Source organism: Dermacentor andersoni, chromosome 7 (genome assembly GCF_023375885.2).
Source record: "Dermacentor andersoni chromosome 7, qqDerAnde1_hic_scaffold, whole genome shotgun sequence".
Classification (NCBI taxonomy): domain Eukaryota; kingdom Metazoa; phylum Arthropoda; class Arachnida; order Ixodida; family Ixodidae; genus Dermacentor; species Dermacentor andersoni.
The window spans coordinates 14,000,063-14,018,994 of NC_092820.1; the positions used below are offsets into that span (position 1 = coordinate 14,000,063).

Genomic DNA, 18,932 nt, shown 5'->3' on the forward strand with positions numbered 1-18,932 from the left:
GTAGTTGCATCTTTTTACCATGTTTCGCAACGCGTAATAAAAAGCATTGACGCTTTCATCTCCTTCCTGCGTCCGTTTGTGAAAACGATAGCTGCCGTGATCTTCGTTTAACGGGTGCTTTAAATACGAGGTGAACTTGCTTTTAACAACGCTGTACGACTGAACGTCTTCGGCCGACAAGTTGAAAGACGCCAGCTCGCGTCGAGCTTGAACACCCATGCACAAAAGAAGAGTTGGTACCCGAACCTCCTCGGTAGCTTGGTGCGATTCGGTCGCGTAGGCATAGTTCTCCAACTTGGAAATGGGTACCTGGGCGGCCACGTACCGCGCGCTATCAGGAGGGTTTAAGGACATGAGAATCAGAAACTGTTTTTATTTTCCTCAAGGAAAAATGGACCGGACAAAGAGCTTCTCATTGAGCAGCTTGACAAGGCCTGGGGCCCTGCAGGCAGCGGCAACAGCGGCAAAACAGCAGTTTATGTCGTACACTCGTACGAGAAAAAAAGCAATACAAAATAAAGGAACCGCTCGCACCAAGCTACGAAGAACGAGAAGAAAAAAATTTTACATATAAATACACCTATACAAAACTATATTGTACACTGACATGTTATATTCACACGTATACGCGCAGACACCTGTAGAAGCGGCGCCTATACGCCCATATCTACGCACATATATACGCATACATATGCATATATATACACATACGTACACACACATGCATTCATAGATACACACGCACGTGGCATATATGCACACCAGTAAGGTGCACACATGTATACCTTCAAGTTAAATATTTTGCGAAGAATGAAGTGCTAGAAAAGCGGAGAGCGAGAGAGAGAAAAAAATGAAATTAGACAATGCCTGCGAAATCATTCCAATATAATCCACACAAAACGCACAACGCCGAATGTGAACTACGTGACATAAATCTGCTACCGATTAAGCAATTATTTTTAAAAAGTGTTCCAATAAAGCATGTTTATTTACTGCGGCGCCATCAATTAAGGTTGTAGGAGCGTTCTGGATGTAATCTATTACATACTTTACCACTTGTTGACAGTAATTCGAGTTTTGGGAGTGAGTGATTGAGTGAGTGAGTGAAAACTTTATTGAATATAAATAAAATAAGGCACGATGGTTGGAGCCCCTATTCCAGGACCACACTGGCACGAGCGGCTCGCTGAGCTTGGTCCAGAAGAGCCAACTGGCTCTCCCGACCCTCGTCCGCAAGCCATGCCTCCCACTGCCTATTCCTCATTAGTGCATGTTGGTGTAATATGGGGCTGTCTATGTGCGGACAGTCCTTCATAAGGAAAGCAACAAAATCCGAATAAAGAAAGGCGTCAGGCAGGGAGATACGATCTGTCCAATGCTGTTCACAGCGTGTTTAGAGGAGCTATTCAGAGACTTGAATTAGGAAGAGTTGGGGATGAGATTTAATGGAGAATACCTTAGTAACTTGCGATTCGCTGATGATATTGCCTTGCTCATTAACACAGGGGACCAATTGCAATGCATGCTCACTGACCTGGAGAGGCAAAGCAGAAGAGTGGGTCTAAAAATTAACCTGCAGAAAACTAAAGTAATGTTTTACAGTCTCGGAAGAGAACAGCGGTTTACGATAGGTAGCAAGGCACTGGAAGTAATAAGCGAATACATCTACTTAGGGCAGGTAGTGACCGCGGATCGGGATCATGAGAGTGAAATAATCAGAAGAATAAGAAAGGGCTGGGGTGCGTTTGGCAGCCATTCTCAGGTCATGAACAGCAGGTTGCCATTATCCCTCAAGAGATAAGTGTATAACAGCTGTGTCCCTTACCAGTAATTACGTACGGGGCAGAAACCTGGAGGCTTACAAAAGCGGTTCTGCTTAAACTTAGGACGACGCAACGAGTTATGGAAAGCAGAATGATAGGTGTAACGTTAAGGGATAAGAAAAGAGCAGATTGGGTGAGGGAACATCCTCATCATCATCATCAGCCTAGTTACGCCCACTGCAGCGCAAAGGTCTTTCCCATACTTCTCCAACTACCCCGGTCATTGTGGCCATATTGTCCCTACAAACTTCTTAGTCTCATCCGCCCACCTAACTTTCTGTCGCTCTCTGCTACGCTTCCTTGTAGGGAACAAACGCGAGTTAATGACATCTTAGTTGAACTGAAGAAAAAGAAATGGGCATGGGCAAAACATGTAATGAGGAGGGAAGATAACCGATGGTCATTAACGGTCGCGGACTGGATTCCAAGGGAAGCGAAGCGTAGCAGGGGCTGCAGAAAGTTAGGTTGGTGATGACATTAAGAAGTTTGCAGGGACGACATGGCCACAATTAGTACATGACCGGGGAAGTTGAAGCATGGGAGAGGCCTTTGCCCTGCAGTGGGCGTAACAAGGCTGATTATTATTATTATTATTATTATTATTATTATTATTATTATTATTATTATAACCACTAGGCTATTATTAACTAATTCCGCTCCTACTAGAGCGGAATTAGTTAATGATAGCCTAGTGCAATCTTGTTTAGATCACATAGCGGTCAGAGCTCCCTCCTGTTCATTTAGGTCATGTACTATTCTACATCGGATGGCGGACCACTATTTCGTTGCATGTCGTCTAGTTTCACCAGGCGCGTCTAGAACGTCATCGGTGGAAACTGGATCTGGGCAGCGTAAATGCCTTGTCCCTACTGGTAGTCAATCCAAGCTTGATAACCTTATCGTTTCGTTTGACTGGGCATCCTTAACCAAAGAAGATTCTTCGGCCAAAGTATATGAAAGGCTCTGTATGCAAATGAAACATTTTGAATCGCGTTGCACATGGCTGATAGCTAAGCCGATAAGAAAGGGTCACTGCTGGATGAACACGGAAATTCTTGCTTCCATTTCGTATCGAGACAACTTGTGGAAACGTTGCAAAAGAAATCCCTGAAACCAAAGACTGTGATTAGAATACAAGTCGGCAAGAAATAGAGTTGTTGCTCTTCTGCGTGGCGCCAAACACCGTTACTTTTTTTATAAATTCCAACAATCTGCAAGTAATGTAAGAAAAACTTGGTCTTTGGTAAATCATCTCAGAGGAGTGAGTTCCAATAACCGTTCTATTTTCGGTGTTTTTCAACAACCTCCCACAGAAGTGGCTGATGCTTTCAACAATCACTTTGTTAAAGCGTCCCAAAGGGCCGTCTCTTCATATACAAGCACTACGCCCTTAGGGCATTCCGTATCTGCGTCGGCTTTTATTCCGAGAATTTTGAAGGGTGGGGGGGGGGGGGGGATCTGGAAGAAATTATTTTCAATTTCCGTCCTAACAAGCCCACTGGCTATGATGGAATTTCTTTACACACCATCAGAAGGAATTGCAATGCGCTCTCAGATATTATCCTGCATATACTGAATGGTTTTTTGGAAGGCGACGAAAACTGCAGGTATTGCACCACTACACAAGGCAGCGAAGAAAGATAGTATTGAAAACTATCGGCCAATTTCTATATTGCCGATTATTGCTCAGGTCTTAAAAAAAGTTCTTTTCCACACTATGTCTCCTTTCCTTAACAAATTTTCTATCCTGACTAATCGACAGTTTGGCTTTATTTCAGGGCGTCGTACTGTGGCACTGCTTGAGGAATTTTCAGATCAACTGTTCTCGGCATTTGATCAGAATCTTTTCACATGTGCGCTATTTTTAGATGTAGCGAAAACGCTTGACACCCTGAATCGTCAAATCTTGTTATGTAAACTGCATTTTTGGGGATTTCGTGGGCCTTTTTACAAAGTTCTCGAAAATTACTTGAGCAACAGATTTCAGGTGGTCTCTACCGATGATAAGGGCATATTTAGTTCTAAGCTGTCGGTAAAAGCTGGAGTTCCTCAGGGGTCCATTTTGTCGCCATTGTTATTTATATCTTTGTTAACGACTTCCCTTTGGCAATTTCGAAATGTTCAGTATTCCAGTATGCTGACGACACCGTATTATTAGCGAAACACCTTTCTTATAAAACGCCCACTGAAATGTTGCAAAATGACGCGTACAAGGCAATGCTTTGGTTCTCTAATAATGGAATTGTTGTAAATGCCCAAAAACCAAAACTTGTTTGTTTTCGCTCCCCACTTAAGACTACTGTTATTAACATGCCTCTCTACTTGCATGAGTCAGACTGTGTTCATTGTAAATGTGCGCCTATTCCATACGTGGATTGTGTGAAATATCTTGGAATCTATTTCGATAGTAATTTATCGTGGCAGCATCACTTATCACTTATTTGTTATAAACTGAGGTCAGTAACCTGGCTGTTATTTATTATCAAAAGTATCGCACCCTTGTCTATAAAGAAGATTATAGCACAGGCACTAGGTTACATTGTGTTGAGGTACGGCATTACAGTATTTGGGTTTTGTTCGGATCGTTGGAGATGCAGGGTTGACCGGATTATAAAAAACATTCTTAAAAATGTTACCTACAATTCCTCAATAGTAACAGGTGCAAACATCTTCCGTGAACTTGGGCTACCAAACTTCCATTCATTACTTATAGAAACAGTTGTCGTTAAACATTTCTGGAATTGCGCTTTCAATCAAGGAAGTGCCGTCACAGGAGAGCTTAGAAAACATGTCAGTTATGAAATTCCTCGTTCAGTCACAAGATATGGCGCGGCCAGACGCTGTGCTTATGTGTCTGACATATTTAACAAATTACCAGAAGAAATTTTTAACGTAACATCAGAAAGCACGCTCAAACACTTCTTAAAGCAGCTACAGTAAAATTACCCTCTTGTATATTTTTTTTTGCATCGCAATATTTAGCTCTTCAACTTTTGGTATATGTAGATAACCAAATGTTATTTTGTTCTTTTCAATTTTTTGCCGTTCGTTTTTGTTCTTTATTTTTTTGCTTCATTTCTCATCAATTTATGTATATTTTTTTGCTTTGTCTATCACAGTCATTGGCACGGTCCTACAAGCCAACTGAGGCTTAGACCGGCCTACTTGTGTCGTTCTGTATATTTTCTGGCAATAAACATTATGAATATTATTATAGAAATATATATATATATATATATATATATATATATATATATATATATATTATGCAGGAAAAAAAGATGAAGTTCAAAACTATAGACCTATCTCTGTTTTGCCTATACTCTCCCAAATACTGGAACAGTTTGTGTTTGATTGTATGACTACCTGTCTTAAAGAAATTTTCAATCCTAACACCAAGACAATTTGGATTTGTTGCTGAGTGAGGTACTATTACACTGTTAGAAAATTTCACCGATGAATTATATTCTGCTCTAGATAAGAACCTGTATAGCTGTGCTTTGTTTTTGGATTTAGCAAAAGCGTTCGAAACTGTAAATCACGATATTTTATTGGAAAAGTTGTTTCGTTTGGGTTTCAGGGGACCCTTTTTTGATCTTATTTGCAATTATTTACGTGATAGATCACAGGTGGTCATGGGCAGTAAAGAAATTGTTAACGCTAGAAAATATATTACAGCTGGGGTTTCACAGGGATCCGTGTTGTCCCCTCTCTTATTCAATTTATTTATCCCACGATAATTACAAAAGCCACTGTGTATCAATATGCAGATGACACAGTTCTACTCACTCGTCATATGCATTATGAAGACGCTATTAGCGCCCTGCAAGACTGCAGGCATGCGAGAACCAACACGCAGTCGAGTCTCTCCTGCAGTGGCACGGAGGCACCTCTCAAGTCTTTTCAATATATTGTCTTCCGTTACTACAAGGTCGTTGAATGAAGCGAAAGAACTGTAACAGTACCGCTTGCCTGATTCACATAGAACTCTTGTTGTGACCCTGTAGGCCTCAACTTCTTATTTTAAGAAAACGGGATAATATCCTTACGAAGACACTCCTCCTAACAATGTTTGTACTAAAATAAAGGTAAAATAGCGCTAAACACGCTGCACCAACATAGAACGGAACGAATCAACTGGACAAACAGCACCTGTGTATCTCATGTTATCCAAATAGTCACATGCGTTTTGCGATGTTTTAACTCTTTAACGATGCGCAAGCAGCTCCAAATATATGCACTTTTTGCATTTGTACTAGACGGTGTTCGTTCTTCTTTCGCAGAAAGCAAGACCCAATTGCCAACGTGAAAGTCTACTACGGACTTAAAGGCTTGCAAGGGCCCTTTAGGCGAGGGGCCCGTTTCTTGAGACATCCCATGTTCGACATGTCCACCCTCCGCAACGACATTGCCATCCTAATGGTAACGTTGGAAAATATTTGTTCCTTTATTAGACAGCGAATGTGAGCTCGTAAAGAAGTATTATGTGTATGCCACGCGGCGTAAAGCAAATCCTTAGCCTTGAATGAAAACACCTGTGTGCCAAAGTTGACTCCCAAGTAGCCATGTGCGGGAATTCCGGCATTAAGGATGGTGCCATGTTTCATAACTGCAGATTTTTACATTATTTCCAATATTTTTTTTTCGTTCCATTGTCAGACGTTACATTTTTTTCCAACTCTCTAGTTCATTTATTCATGTCGAGTTTTCACATTAGCTTTTTTTACGCGCATGTACGCCGACGTTGTCTTCTTTCACGTCTACTTTGCTTGACACGCGGCTATGTTTTGATCCACTGCGACACTCTGGAGGCGCGAAAAAGCCATTGGGGAGTCTTAAAATGGGGACCCCAAAGGTTTGGGGCCCCAGAGAGCTTTGCGGGTGTTGGCGTTGGGCCAGGCAGGAGTAAAGAGTTTTGAATAGGGATATGGGTTTGCAGATAGCGTCTTGCGCTTGCAGCGCCACTACGGCATCAAGGAAAACTATCATTCATAATAAACAAAATATACCATTTTATGATAAGAAGAGTAATTTCTACATTTGTGTTCCCACCTTTAATTACATTTTAGAGGTTATTCTACTAGCAACATGCGATTAGTCGCGCTTTGTTTTGAGTAACCAACTTTACGTGCTTCCACCAGACAAAATGAGCCGTGTTGGCCTACAAGGCATGAATTGACAACCACATTCAGAATCAGTGGCGACCAATGAAACAACCTTCATAACACACGCTACTTCAGAGTAAGCGATAACCGCAGCCACTTCTCTTAGCTTGTGAACTTCACGCGTTACCACGAATTGAAGCCAGTTTGTTGTTAGGTTAGAGGCGTCGCTTCGATGGGTACCGCCATGTTTGTTGACGCTAAACTTTTGGGGCAGCTTTTGAGGCTTCCACTCAGTCAGTAAAATAACATGTCTGACGCAAAACCCAAATGCCGTTTGCGTCACGCGCATGCGCAGTGGCTTCGACGTTATTTCTTTTGTTCTAAAACTCTACTTTTGCAGCAAAACTGTCTATGGCAAGGATCCCGGGATTTTTTCGTTGCGTAACGTCGACAGAAAACTATCATCATCAATGGCTCATTGCCCAAAATGCAATGGCTCATACCCCCGCAAGGCGGAGGCTACAAGCTCTCAGTGAAGTAAAGCGAACAGTGCACACATTCTCTGCAATCACGCATACAACATACAGAACAGCATACGCTTCAATAAAGAACAAGCTGAAAACAACTACATACAGGCATCCAAACCACACAAGTTATGATAAGTCCGAAGCACGTAGCGCTTCCCGCGTACGTTTCCCGGTAAAGATTGTGGACAGCAGCTTGCGACGTGGCGTGTGACATTCCTACCCCTTCGTATATAAGATAACCAGCCTATCAACTAATTTCAATGTTGTTGCAACACCGCTATGGACGGCTGCGTGTGGTGAAATTTATGCTTACTCTCATTACTACCATTAATCTCAAATAGCATTACTACCATGACTCTAAAGCCATAAAGCCCCTCAGCCGCTGTAGTGGTGATTTTTACCAGCTTCGCTCGACAGCCACTTTCGTAGGGGCGAGATGGCGAGTGTCTTTAACAAGAGGCGAGACAGGCAGATCCCATTCAATACAGTCTAGCGGAGGAATGTAGTTGAATCAACATTACAGTAGCGCTAATCACGCTCGCATTCTTGACGTTGCCTTCTCTGCGACTAATTCTCGCTATCTCTTCTTGGTTCTACTTACACTTGGACGCCTTTTGAGAATTGTTATGATGCTCTGGAGACACGAAAGCACTGTTTTTTGACAAAGGGGCCTGATTGCATGGTACTCACATCCTACGTACGCGAAACCCGTGTAGTGTCACCCGACAGGAGCTTGTCTTCAAAAATAAGGAGCTTCATTGTCATTCCTAAATATAATAAACTTCCCTTCGAAGAAGTTTTAGCTTCGCCCCTCCTTTCGTTAAATAAATGGGAAAGGAATTTTTTTTTTCTTCAACGGCACCACTGCCTCGAAGTTGATGACGTTTGTTACACATCTAGTGACTGTGAAGGCACGTACCCAGGGGGTGGGCTCGGGTCCCCCCCCCCGCTAAATTAGGCGGCATACCCACCCCCCTCCCCACCTATGCCACCAATTCTCACAAACATTCCTAAAGCACCGCCAAATCAATGCTGAGACTTGACAGCTATTCGTTGGTCAAAGTGTTGCTGCATTTTTCGCTCCTTTTGGATGACGGTATTTATCAGCATCTCCTGGGGTGTTAAGACCAGTTTTCTCATCGATTCGGTGCCCGCAGGATTAACTCGAGATGCGTTCAGTTGTCACTATCTGTATTCGATGGTCACGCACATGGCTGTTGCTTTGTTAGTTCAACCTTCTTTGTTTAGATTGATCCAGGGACCAAGAACGGGATTCGGTTCGTAGTCAGCTGGCCTGTATGCTTGAGGAACGAGTTGCAGGCGGAAAAAACGCCAGTTTGGTTTAACTTTTCCTTTTGCTTCCTTATTTCCTCAAGTGACGGCTCGACGCCACGCTGGCACATTGTCCGAACCATATACCAGCTATATGAGTTAAATAAAGTGCAAATTAAAATAATGCGAAACAGCGTCCATCATCAAACGGTAATAACCGTTAAACCAATATGCAATATGATTGTCACCCGTTACCTCGTCTGGTTTTTCCCTAATTCTACAGCACCTGTTGTGCAATATTGGCAACTGCAAGCAAGATCGCAAGGATTTGATAAATTAAGTGAAGGCAACAGCCAAATTAGAAGGGAAAGCGAAAATGAACAAACTTAACCATTCTTTATCAAAATATTTATGGACCAACATCTTTTTATTTAAAAAGGACGTACAGAAAACGCTGCCGGAAGTGGAGAACAATTCTGTGTATTTTGAATGACACTTCTACAGTTATCAGTCGAGCCGCCTGACGTAGCCACTTCTCTGCTGGGCTTATGTAGGTGTTTTTCTAACCTTCCGCAGTGGGCGCAGTACGTCTAGAACCGCAGCGTCCTGCGCTCTACGCGGTTGTACGGCACTGGCGGTCACGCATCATTGCGCAACTTGCCAAATAACCGTACGAGTCGGTTTTGGCACTTCACTTGGTAGAGCAGTAAACGAGGGATCCAATAGAACTGTGATTGTTCCGCAAATATATATTTTTCTATCATTCTTCCAGACCTAATTTAAATAACGTCATTATAGTCACATACAACTTAAAGAAACACTAAAGCCTAATACTAAGTCGGCGTGGACTGTTTAAACACCATTCCAGAAACTTTACAACGCTTGTTTCGTGTCAAGAAAAGACTAAGCTTATGGAAAAAAAATCTGAAGGGTCCGGGCGCCTTCTTCGCAACTCAAGTCTCCCTCCGCCCAACCGGAGAAGTGGTGACGTTGCGTACGCCATCACCGCCCTTTGCTGCCGTTGGCGAGTAAAACGCCACCGTGCCAAGACAGATAAAGTCAGGGCGGCGGATTCGCTGCTGCAGCTGCTTTTTGGCCAAGTGGCGTAGACCGTTCGGGCATCCCACGACATCACATCGAAGTTGAATTCTCTTCTACTTGCAGTTTCTGTGAGTTTGGCCAGCCAGAAAAACCACTGCAGTACTACGCGATCAGGAAAGTACTGAAACGCGGAAGTGAGGGCGTCGCGGAGTCGAGAAAAAACGAAACCGTTCGACCGCCCGAGTCGTTGTCAAGGGTAATTTCATTCACTTCTTTTGTCTAAACATGAAACAGAATGGGACAAGTAGCAGTTTATTTCCTCCTATAATACAATGCAAGGATCTTTCTTGCAATGAGTGGTTGCGTACTAGTCACAGAATTTAACTCAGGAGTGCTTTCGTCATCGGGCAACTACTTGAATTTCCCGGGGGATTGTGTAATCCTGCATTTACCTCGATTTCTCGATGATTAAGGCTGTTTTCGTGTTAATATTGAGGCCTTAGAAATTCCCGAGCACTAACTTATCACTTTAGCTTGACTTATTATTTGCCTTTAGTGTCCCTTTAGGTCTGCAGTGAAGCCCCGCGCACGCCCTCATAATCGCCAGCCACTGTTCCTCCGCGAGGCTGCAAATAATTCGTACTTCAAGCTTCCTGTTACGCAAATAAGGCGCTAACCACAAAAACAAAATGATTAGCCCATAATTTTGTACGTTTTCCCTCGCCTATTATAGTGGAGTGGAGAAAGCCTATTTCTTCATTGAAGTGAAATAAAATGCTTGCATCGCTACAACTATTTATTGTCAAGTTTCATTTCAGTTGGCAATGGAATTTCTTGAGTAAAACGGGCTCAGCAGTAAAATGCACTGTACCGAAGACTTTTGAAGATTTAATTAATTAGGGAGTTTTATGGGGGGCGGGTGCCAAAACCACGATCTGATAATAAGGCACACCGTAGTGGGAGACTCCGGAAATTTTAACCACCTGAGGTTCTTTAACGTGCACCTAAGTCTAAGTAGACGGGTGTTTTCGCATTTCGTCTCCATCGAAATGCGGCCGCCGAGATTCGATCCCGCGACCTTGTGCTTAGCAGCCCAACAACATAGCAACTAAGCAACCACGGCGGGTGACTTTTGAAGAGTGAAATGCGCAGACTCTATACACTTTGTCCATGTCTCTTGCACACCTCATTGCTTCCGTCGATGAAAAGGCTCTTCAAGAGCAGCAGACGCTCCGGAGGTATCAAGTACGACGCCATTTTGAAAAGGACGCATGACGACGATTTTGTTTGCTTCTGTGATTGGCTTGCGGTGTAACACAACCCCGCGCGGTCTGTGTGCCTTGGTTGCCAACTGCTGTTTTTTTTTTTTCAAGTTGTATGCTACTATAGAAATCAACTATAGGAAGAGGCCGTTGTCCTGCAGTGGGCATAAAATAGGCTGATGATGATAGAAATCTTTAGTTTACGCTTTCGCTTGTTTACTTGTTCTTGGTAGTGTTCTTCCTGCGCTTCTTTCCTGCGCGAGTCCATCCGATGTGGTTCCCTGTTTGCAAGTAAAAAAGGGGTGTATCTCGCAGGCATACTACCTGTGAGATACATCTTATTTCATTTCCCTTTTGCGGTTTTACGCGTCTTTATGGAGAATGGCAGGTGTTATTCACAATTGTACTAGTAAAGGTACCCGCCTTCCTCATTTGAATAGAAAAGTTACGTTGGGTTGGGTCGCCCCCCCCCCCCCCCCCCCGAGAAATATCCTGGGTACGTGCCTGTGACTGTGTGAAGGAGGTATTTAATGTATACCGTTAGTGCTTCATAAAGAATCGCAAGACTTCAAGGAGGAACTTACTATGTTACAACTAAAATTCCACAATGAAAAGCGATATCAAAATACCGTACACGGTACCTAATACACATAAAGCCTACAAGGTTGATGTAGTATGCATTACTGCTAAGTTAGCCATTAATTTGTGAATACGGCTTTGCACAGCCTTCGTAGACATTCCCAAACATTTATATAAGCAGCAAATACATTTATGAAATTTGTCTGCAATAAATCTGTGTTATATGCCGACTCGTGTTGAGGGGCCAATTTATGAACTTCATAATTGATTTTTCTGCTTCGTAAAATCACTAGAATTTATTTTTTTCCCAAAGGCAGCAAAATCGCATAGGGAAGGAAATTGTCTTTCTTACTACATCTCTTTTTAATTTCGGTTACGAATACCATGTAATTGATGGAATATCTGACCAAAATGCTGTGTTAATTTCAGTTCCTCGCATTGTCCTTAAATCCCCCTGTATCTACCGCACACTTCCTGACTTTAACCGCGCTGATGATTTAGCAATAACAGACGCCCTATGCGATTCTTTTCATTAGCTTGAACTAATAAGTACCACTAGTGATACTAATACCTTGACAAGCTTCTTCGAAAATTTTGTCAGTAAGTGTATCAACCATTTTATTCCTTTAACAACAAATGACACAAACACTGAAATTCCTTGGATGACTTGCGACCTTTTGCATTTATCACGTCGTGGGGCCAGATTACGTAGATCAAAACGCTCTGGTGACACAAGACTCATGCAATTCTATAGCGCTAAAATCTAAAAGGGTTGCTGTAAAAGAATTCTATTACAAGGTAACCTTGCCGAAATTTATGCTGGCCTATCCCCAAAAATTATGGAAAGCTATCCTTCCATTTGGGTTATCTTCGGACACGTTATTATTTACAATGTAGAAGTTTGGATTTGCACACAATAGCTGCTTCTCTTAACACCCACTTCCACTCTGTCTTCACAACACTGTAACCGCTATTTATGATTCCGAACCAAACCCTGACATCGACGATACATCACTGTCTACATCATCATCATCATCATCATAAGCCTCGTTACGCCCACTGAAGGGCAAAGACCTCTCCCATACTTCTCCAACTACCCCGGTCGTGTACTAATTGTGGCCATGTTGTCCCTGCAAACTTCATAATCTCATCCGCCAACCTAACTTTCTGCCGCCCCCTGCTACGCTTCCCTTCCTTTGGAATCCAATCCGTAATCTTTAATGAGCATCGGTTATCTTCTCTCTTCATTACACGTCTTGTCCATGCCCATTTCTTTTTCTTGATTTCAACTAAGTTGTCATTAACTCGCGTTTGTTCCCTCACCCAATCTGCTCATTTCTGATCCCTTAACGTTACATCCATCATTATTTTTTCCATAGCTCGTTGCGTCGTCCTCAATTTACATAGAACCATTTTCGTAAGCCTCCAGGTTTCTGCCGCGTACCTGAGTACTGGTAAGACACAGCTGTTATACATTTTTCTCTTGGATAACGGCGTGATCTGAGAATGCCTGCCAAACGCACCCCAGCCCAGTCTTATTCTTATGATTATTTCAGTCACATCATCCGGATCCGCGGTCACTACATGCCCTAAGTAGATGTATTCCCTTACCACTTCCAGTGCCTCGCTACCTATAGTAAACTGCTGTTCTCTTCGGAGACTGTGAAACATTACTTTAGTTTTCTGCAGATTAATTTTATAGACTCACCCTTCTGCTTTGCCTCTGCAGGTCAGTGACCACGCATTGCAATTGGTCTCTTGAGTTACTAAGCAAGGTAATATCATCAACGAATCGCAAGTTACTAAGGTATTCTCCATTAACTCTCATCCCCAATTCTTCCCAATCCATGTATCTGAATACCACCTGTAAACATGCTGTGAATAGTATTGGAGAGATCGTATCTCCCTGCCTAACGCGTTTCCTTATTGGGATTTTGTTGCTTTCTGTATGGACGACTACGGTGGCTGTGGAGCCGCTATAGATATCTTTCAGAATTTTTACATGCGGCTCGTCTACACCCTGATTCCGTAATGCCTCCATGTCTGGTGAGGTTTCGAGTGAAACAAACGCTTTTTCGTAATCATCATCATCATCAGCCTGGTTACGCCCACTGCAGGGCAAAGGCCTCTTCCATACTTCTCCAACTACCCCAGTCGTGTACTAATTGTGGCCATGTTGTCCCTGCAAACTTCTAAATCTCAACCGCCCACCTCACTTTCTGCCATCCCCTGCTACGCTTCCCTTCCCTTGGAATCCAGTTCGTAACCCTTAATGACCATCGGTTATCTTCCCTCCTCGTTACATGTCCTGCCAATGTCCATTTTTTTTTTTCTTGATTTCAACTAGGATGTCATTAACTCGTGTTTGTTCCCTCACCCAGTCTGCTCTTTTCTTATCTCATAATGTAACACCCATCATTCTTCGTTCCATAGCTCATTGCGTCATCCTAAAATTAAGTAGAACCCTCTTTGTAAGCCTCCTGGTTTCTGCACCCTACGTGAGTACTGGTAAGACGCAGCTGTTATACACTTTTCTCTTGAGGGATATCTTATGTCTCGTAATCAATGAAAGCTATATATAAGGGTTCGTTATATTCTGCACATTTCTCTATCACCTGATTGATAATGTGAATATGGTCTATTGTTGAGTAGCCTTTACAGAATCCTGCCTGGTCCTTCGGTTGACAGATGTCTAAGGTGTTCCTGATTCCACTTCCAATTACCTTAGTAAATATATTGTAGGCACACGGACAGTAAGCTGATCGGTCTATAATTTTTCAAGTGTTTGGCGTCCCCTTTCTTATGCATTAGGATTATGTCAGCGTTCTTCCAAAATTCCGGTACGCTCGAGGTCATGAGGCATTGTGTATACAGGGTGGCCAGTTTTTCTAGAACAACCTGCCCACCATCCTTCAATAAATCTGCTGTTACCTGATCCTCCCCAGCTGCATTCCCCCTTTTCATAGCTCCCAAGGCTTTCTTTACTTCTTCGAGCGTTACATATGGCATTTCAAATTCCTCTAGACTATTCTTTCTTCCATTATCGTGATGGGTGCCACTGGTACTGTATAAATCTCTATAAAAGTCCTCAGCCACTTGAAATAACTCATCCACATTAGTAATGATATTGCCGGCTTTGTCTCTTAACGCATACATCAGATTCTTGCCTATCCTTTGTTTCTTCTTCACTGCTTTTAGACTTCCTCCATTCCTGAGAGCATGTTCAATTCTATCCGTATTATACTTCCTTATGTCAGCTGTCTTACGATTGTTGATTAACTTCGAAAGTTCTGCCAGTTCTTTTGTAGCTGTAAGGTTAGAGGCTTTCATAAATTGGCGTTTCTCGGTCACATCTTTCCTCTTCTTTGATAGCTTACTGGGGTCCTGTCTAACGGAGTTACCACCGACTTCTATTACTCACTATATAATGATGCCCATAAGTTCATTGATTCAACAATGAGGTCCTGTTTTTGAGTTAAAGCAGAATACGTGTTCTTTAGCTTGATCCGGAATTCATCTATTTTTGCTCTACCACTAACTCATTGATCGGCTTCTTGTCTAGGCTAATTCGAGTTCTTACCATCCTATGGTCACTGCAGCGCACCTTGCCGAGCATGTCCACATCCTGTATAATGCCAGGGTTAGCGCAGAGTATAAGGACTATTTCATTTCTATTCTCGCCATTCGGGGTCCTCCACGTCCACTTTTGGTGGAAGAAGGTATTCATTATCCGCAGATTATTCGGTTCTGCAAACTCTACTAATAACTCTCCCCTGCTATTCCTAGCGCCCATGCCATATTCCCCCACTGACGTGTCTCCAGCCTCCTTCTTGCCTAGCCTGGCATTGAAGTCGCCCATCCGTATAGTGTATTTTGTTTGGACTTTACCCATCGCCGATTCCACGTCGTCATAGAAGCTTTCGACTTCCTGGTCATCGTGACTGGATGTAGGGGCGTAAACCTGTACGACCTTTAATTTGTACCTCTCAGTAAGTTTCACAAGACTTGCCACCTTCTCGTTAATGCTATAGAATTCCTGTATGTTACCAGCTATATCCTTATTAATCAGGAATCCGACTCCACGTTCTCGTCTCTCCGATAAGCCCCGGTAGCACAGGACTTGCCCGCTTTTTAGCACTGTATAAGCTTCTTTTGTCCTCCTAACTACACTGAGCCCTATTATATCCAATTTACTACCCTTTATTCCTCCAATAGCACGGCTAGACGGGCCTCATGTGATAACGTTCTAGCGTTAAGCGTTGCCATGTTCAGATTCCAATGGCGGCCTGTCCGGGCCCGGAGATTCTTAGCACACTCTTCTGCGTCACAGGTCTGGCCACCGCCGTGGTCAGTTGCTTCGCAGCAGCTGGGGACTGAGGGCCGGGCTTTGATTGTTGTATTCATATAAGAGGTTGTGGCCAAGTACTGCAACAGGGTGGCCAATCCTGCTCTGGTGAGGGAGTGCGTTACCGGTTCTCGTCACCGGGATCACGTCGCACTCCAGGCCTGTTTATGCAATTTTATCAACACGCGGATTTTTTAAATCCGTTGGAAAATTGCGCGGCACCAGGATTCGAACCACGGTCCTTTTGCACGTGATGCGGATACTCTACCTCTACGGCACCGCTGCCTACATAGGGTGTACTTAACTTAATCCTAAACTTAGACACCAAGAAGTTCTGTGGTACAGACGTTATCCCGACTTTTTTTCGTTCGATACTCTCTTTGGTTCAGCAGATATCTCACAATTACCTTTAGAAAATCTTTCTCGTCCGCTAGCGTTCCTCCTTCGTGAAAACTTGCTTCAGTTTGTTCCTGATGTAAGTCGGGTAACGTTCAATTGTTATCTAACTATAGGGCAATCTACTTAACAACACACTCATGTATATTACGCGAACACATTGTCTTTAAACATTTTATGGAATTTCTTAAAACTAACAAAATGTTATGTACTCTCCAGCATGATTTTAGACGTGGTCTTAGCGCTATAACATAACTGACAGAATTCGTTATGCCATGAGCAGCTCTTCAGATATAGGTGACCAGATTAATGCTGTTTCTATAGACTTTGCAAACGCCTTCGACTTTGTCTTACACCCTAAACGTATGAACAAACTCTTCGCCTTAATAAGAAATGAATTTTCGGTTGGCTGCATATCGGACTTTCTTTCCCAGCGTTCGCAATATGTATGTTTCATCTCTAACTCACCTTTGATGCCTGTTTCATCAGGGGTTCCCCATGGCTGAGGACTTGGTCCTCTTTTATTCCTCATCTATAATAATGATCTCCCCCTACACACCTCAGTTAAAACACGCCTTTTTGCAGATGATAGCGTTTTATATCATACAATTAAATCTGCTACTGATCATGTTGTCCTTAACAATTATTTCGCGGACTTCTGTAACTGGTGCAAAACATGGCAAATGAATATCAGCTTTTCCAAAACGGTCTTCATGTCCTTTACATGACGCTCATACGCTGCCTTCTTTGCCTATGCCTTTAACAATAATGCTTTGAATAGGGTCTTCGATTTCAAATATTTAGGTTTCCTACTAACACACGATTTGTCTTGGTCGAAACACATTGATGTCACCTGTAACAAGGCCCTTAAAAGACATGGTTGCTTACGTCGTACGCTGCGTGCTGCTCCTCAAGAAACAACTTATTACATATAAAACCCTTAATCCCCCATCCTCCAATATGGCTGCATTGTACGGAACCCATACAAACACTGTGACGCCAGAAAACTAGAACAGTGCAAAATAGGGCTGGGCATTTTGTTTGTAGGAGATATGACAAAGAATTTTCACCGTCTAGCCCTCTTTCCCTGTTTGGTCTCACTCCTCTTGCAGAGCATCGCAAACGTTAATGCCTAAAATTTTTTCCTACGCTAATCAATTCTCCTTGCGTAACTACTTGACTTTTTCCAAACCCTCATTTACGAGGAGTCACCATGCTCTAAATATGTCAACTTTTTTTGCTCGCACTGATTCCTTTAAACGCAGTTTTTTCCATCTACAATTTAAGTCTGGGATTCATTACCGGGCAACATCCGTTCACTACCACTAAAACAATTCACCTAAGCTTGTTTATAAATGCTGTATCTTTGTTCATCCCACTCCAGCAATAGCCTCATTGAGGCTGCAGTATGTATAAATATTTTATTTATTTTTGTTTATTTATTTGACACCTGCTTCGCCTTTGCAGGCCTTACAGCAGGGGGATACATAAAATAAGCAGCATATTTGAGACCAATAACAAAGAAACTAGTTACACAAAGCGCGGAAAAAATCATCATTAGAGACAATGGATACAATCATAGGCGGAAGATCATTTCACTCTCGTATAGATCTAATAAAAATTAATAGCGCAAGACGCCACCTTCAAAGAAAACTTCATTTACTTTGAGCCTGTGGTGCTTTCTTCAGGATATGTAGGACGGCGCTTGGATGTACTTCTTATCAATTCCAGTTTTGGAATGGTAGCTATTATGAAAAATTTTCAACCTGCGATATCGTCTACGATCTTTCAAGTCTTCCAATTTGAGTTTACTTTTGATTACCTGAAACGAATCGCACTGCCCTAGTCTCTGTGTTTTCGAGCGTAAATAAATAAATAAAAAGATAATTCAGATTGATGGCAGCAGTTGTCTGATAAAAGTATTTCCCTGTTTTTCTAGAATGTACTTCAATAGCTAGTATTGCAATTGGCCCTGAGCTAAAGCTTCCTCTTAGGCTCAAAGCCGTAGCTCGATAAAATATTGAAAGTAGACAGACACACTCGAGGAACAAATTTTGCGTAAAGAACACTTGTGTATTCTCATGAACTCGGACGCATGCTAACTTGTCTGCACTCGAATTGCCCTTGGTTGATATGCAGAATGGCCCGACTTTGGCGCAGCTGGTAATCTCCCCGAAGAGGAGCCTTCAGATGAATGAGCTACTTTTATGAAAACGCGAAACTCAACCCTAGGCGTGCGTCCAGTTCCACTGGGTCATCTAGATTCACTCTGAGGTTATCGTCACATGGGCGTCACCTCATGCATCGTCGACAAAGGAGTCACATGGTCAGACTATTTTCGAAAGGTCTTAGGTCTAGCGTACTCGACATTGGACAATAGAGCAACGCAGAGCAGCACACAGAAAAATAATAATACTAACCCTTTACATTCAACTACACAACGTAACCTTAGTAACCTTAATGTCGTGTTCCCAGCACCAACCAAAGTAAGCTGTCTTTGCAGAAAGGCCGGACAAGGACGCACTAAGGCAGCAAGCTGTGAAAAGAAACACAGGGAAAGGTTTGTCGATTGTAAGTCAGGG

General features: G+C 42.7%; 1 protein-coding gene across 3 annotated transcripts in view; it reads left to right on the forward strand.

Annotated features, from left to right (window-relative positions):
* The window catches only part of LOC129386005 (chymotrypsinogen B-like), a 717,527-nt gene that overhangs the window by 398,594 nt on the left and 300,001 nt on the right, over positions 1 to 18,932 (forward strand). For all 3 annotated transcript variants that reach the window (XM_055073202.2, XM_055073201.2, XM_055073200.2), the window contains exon 7: positions 6,107 to 6,245. In XM_055073202.2, the coding sequence (XP_054929177.1) occupies positions 6,107 to 6,245 (139 nt within the window). The remainder of the gene's footprint in view (positions 1 to 6,106; positions 6,246 to 18,932) is intronic.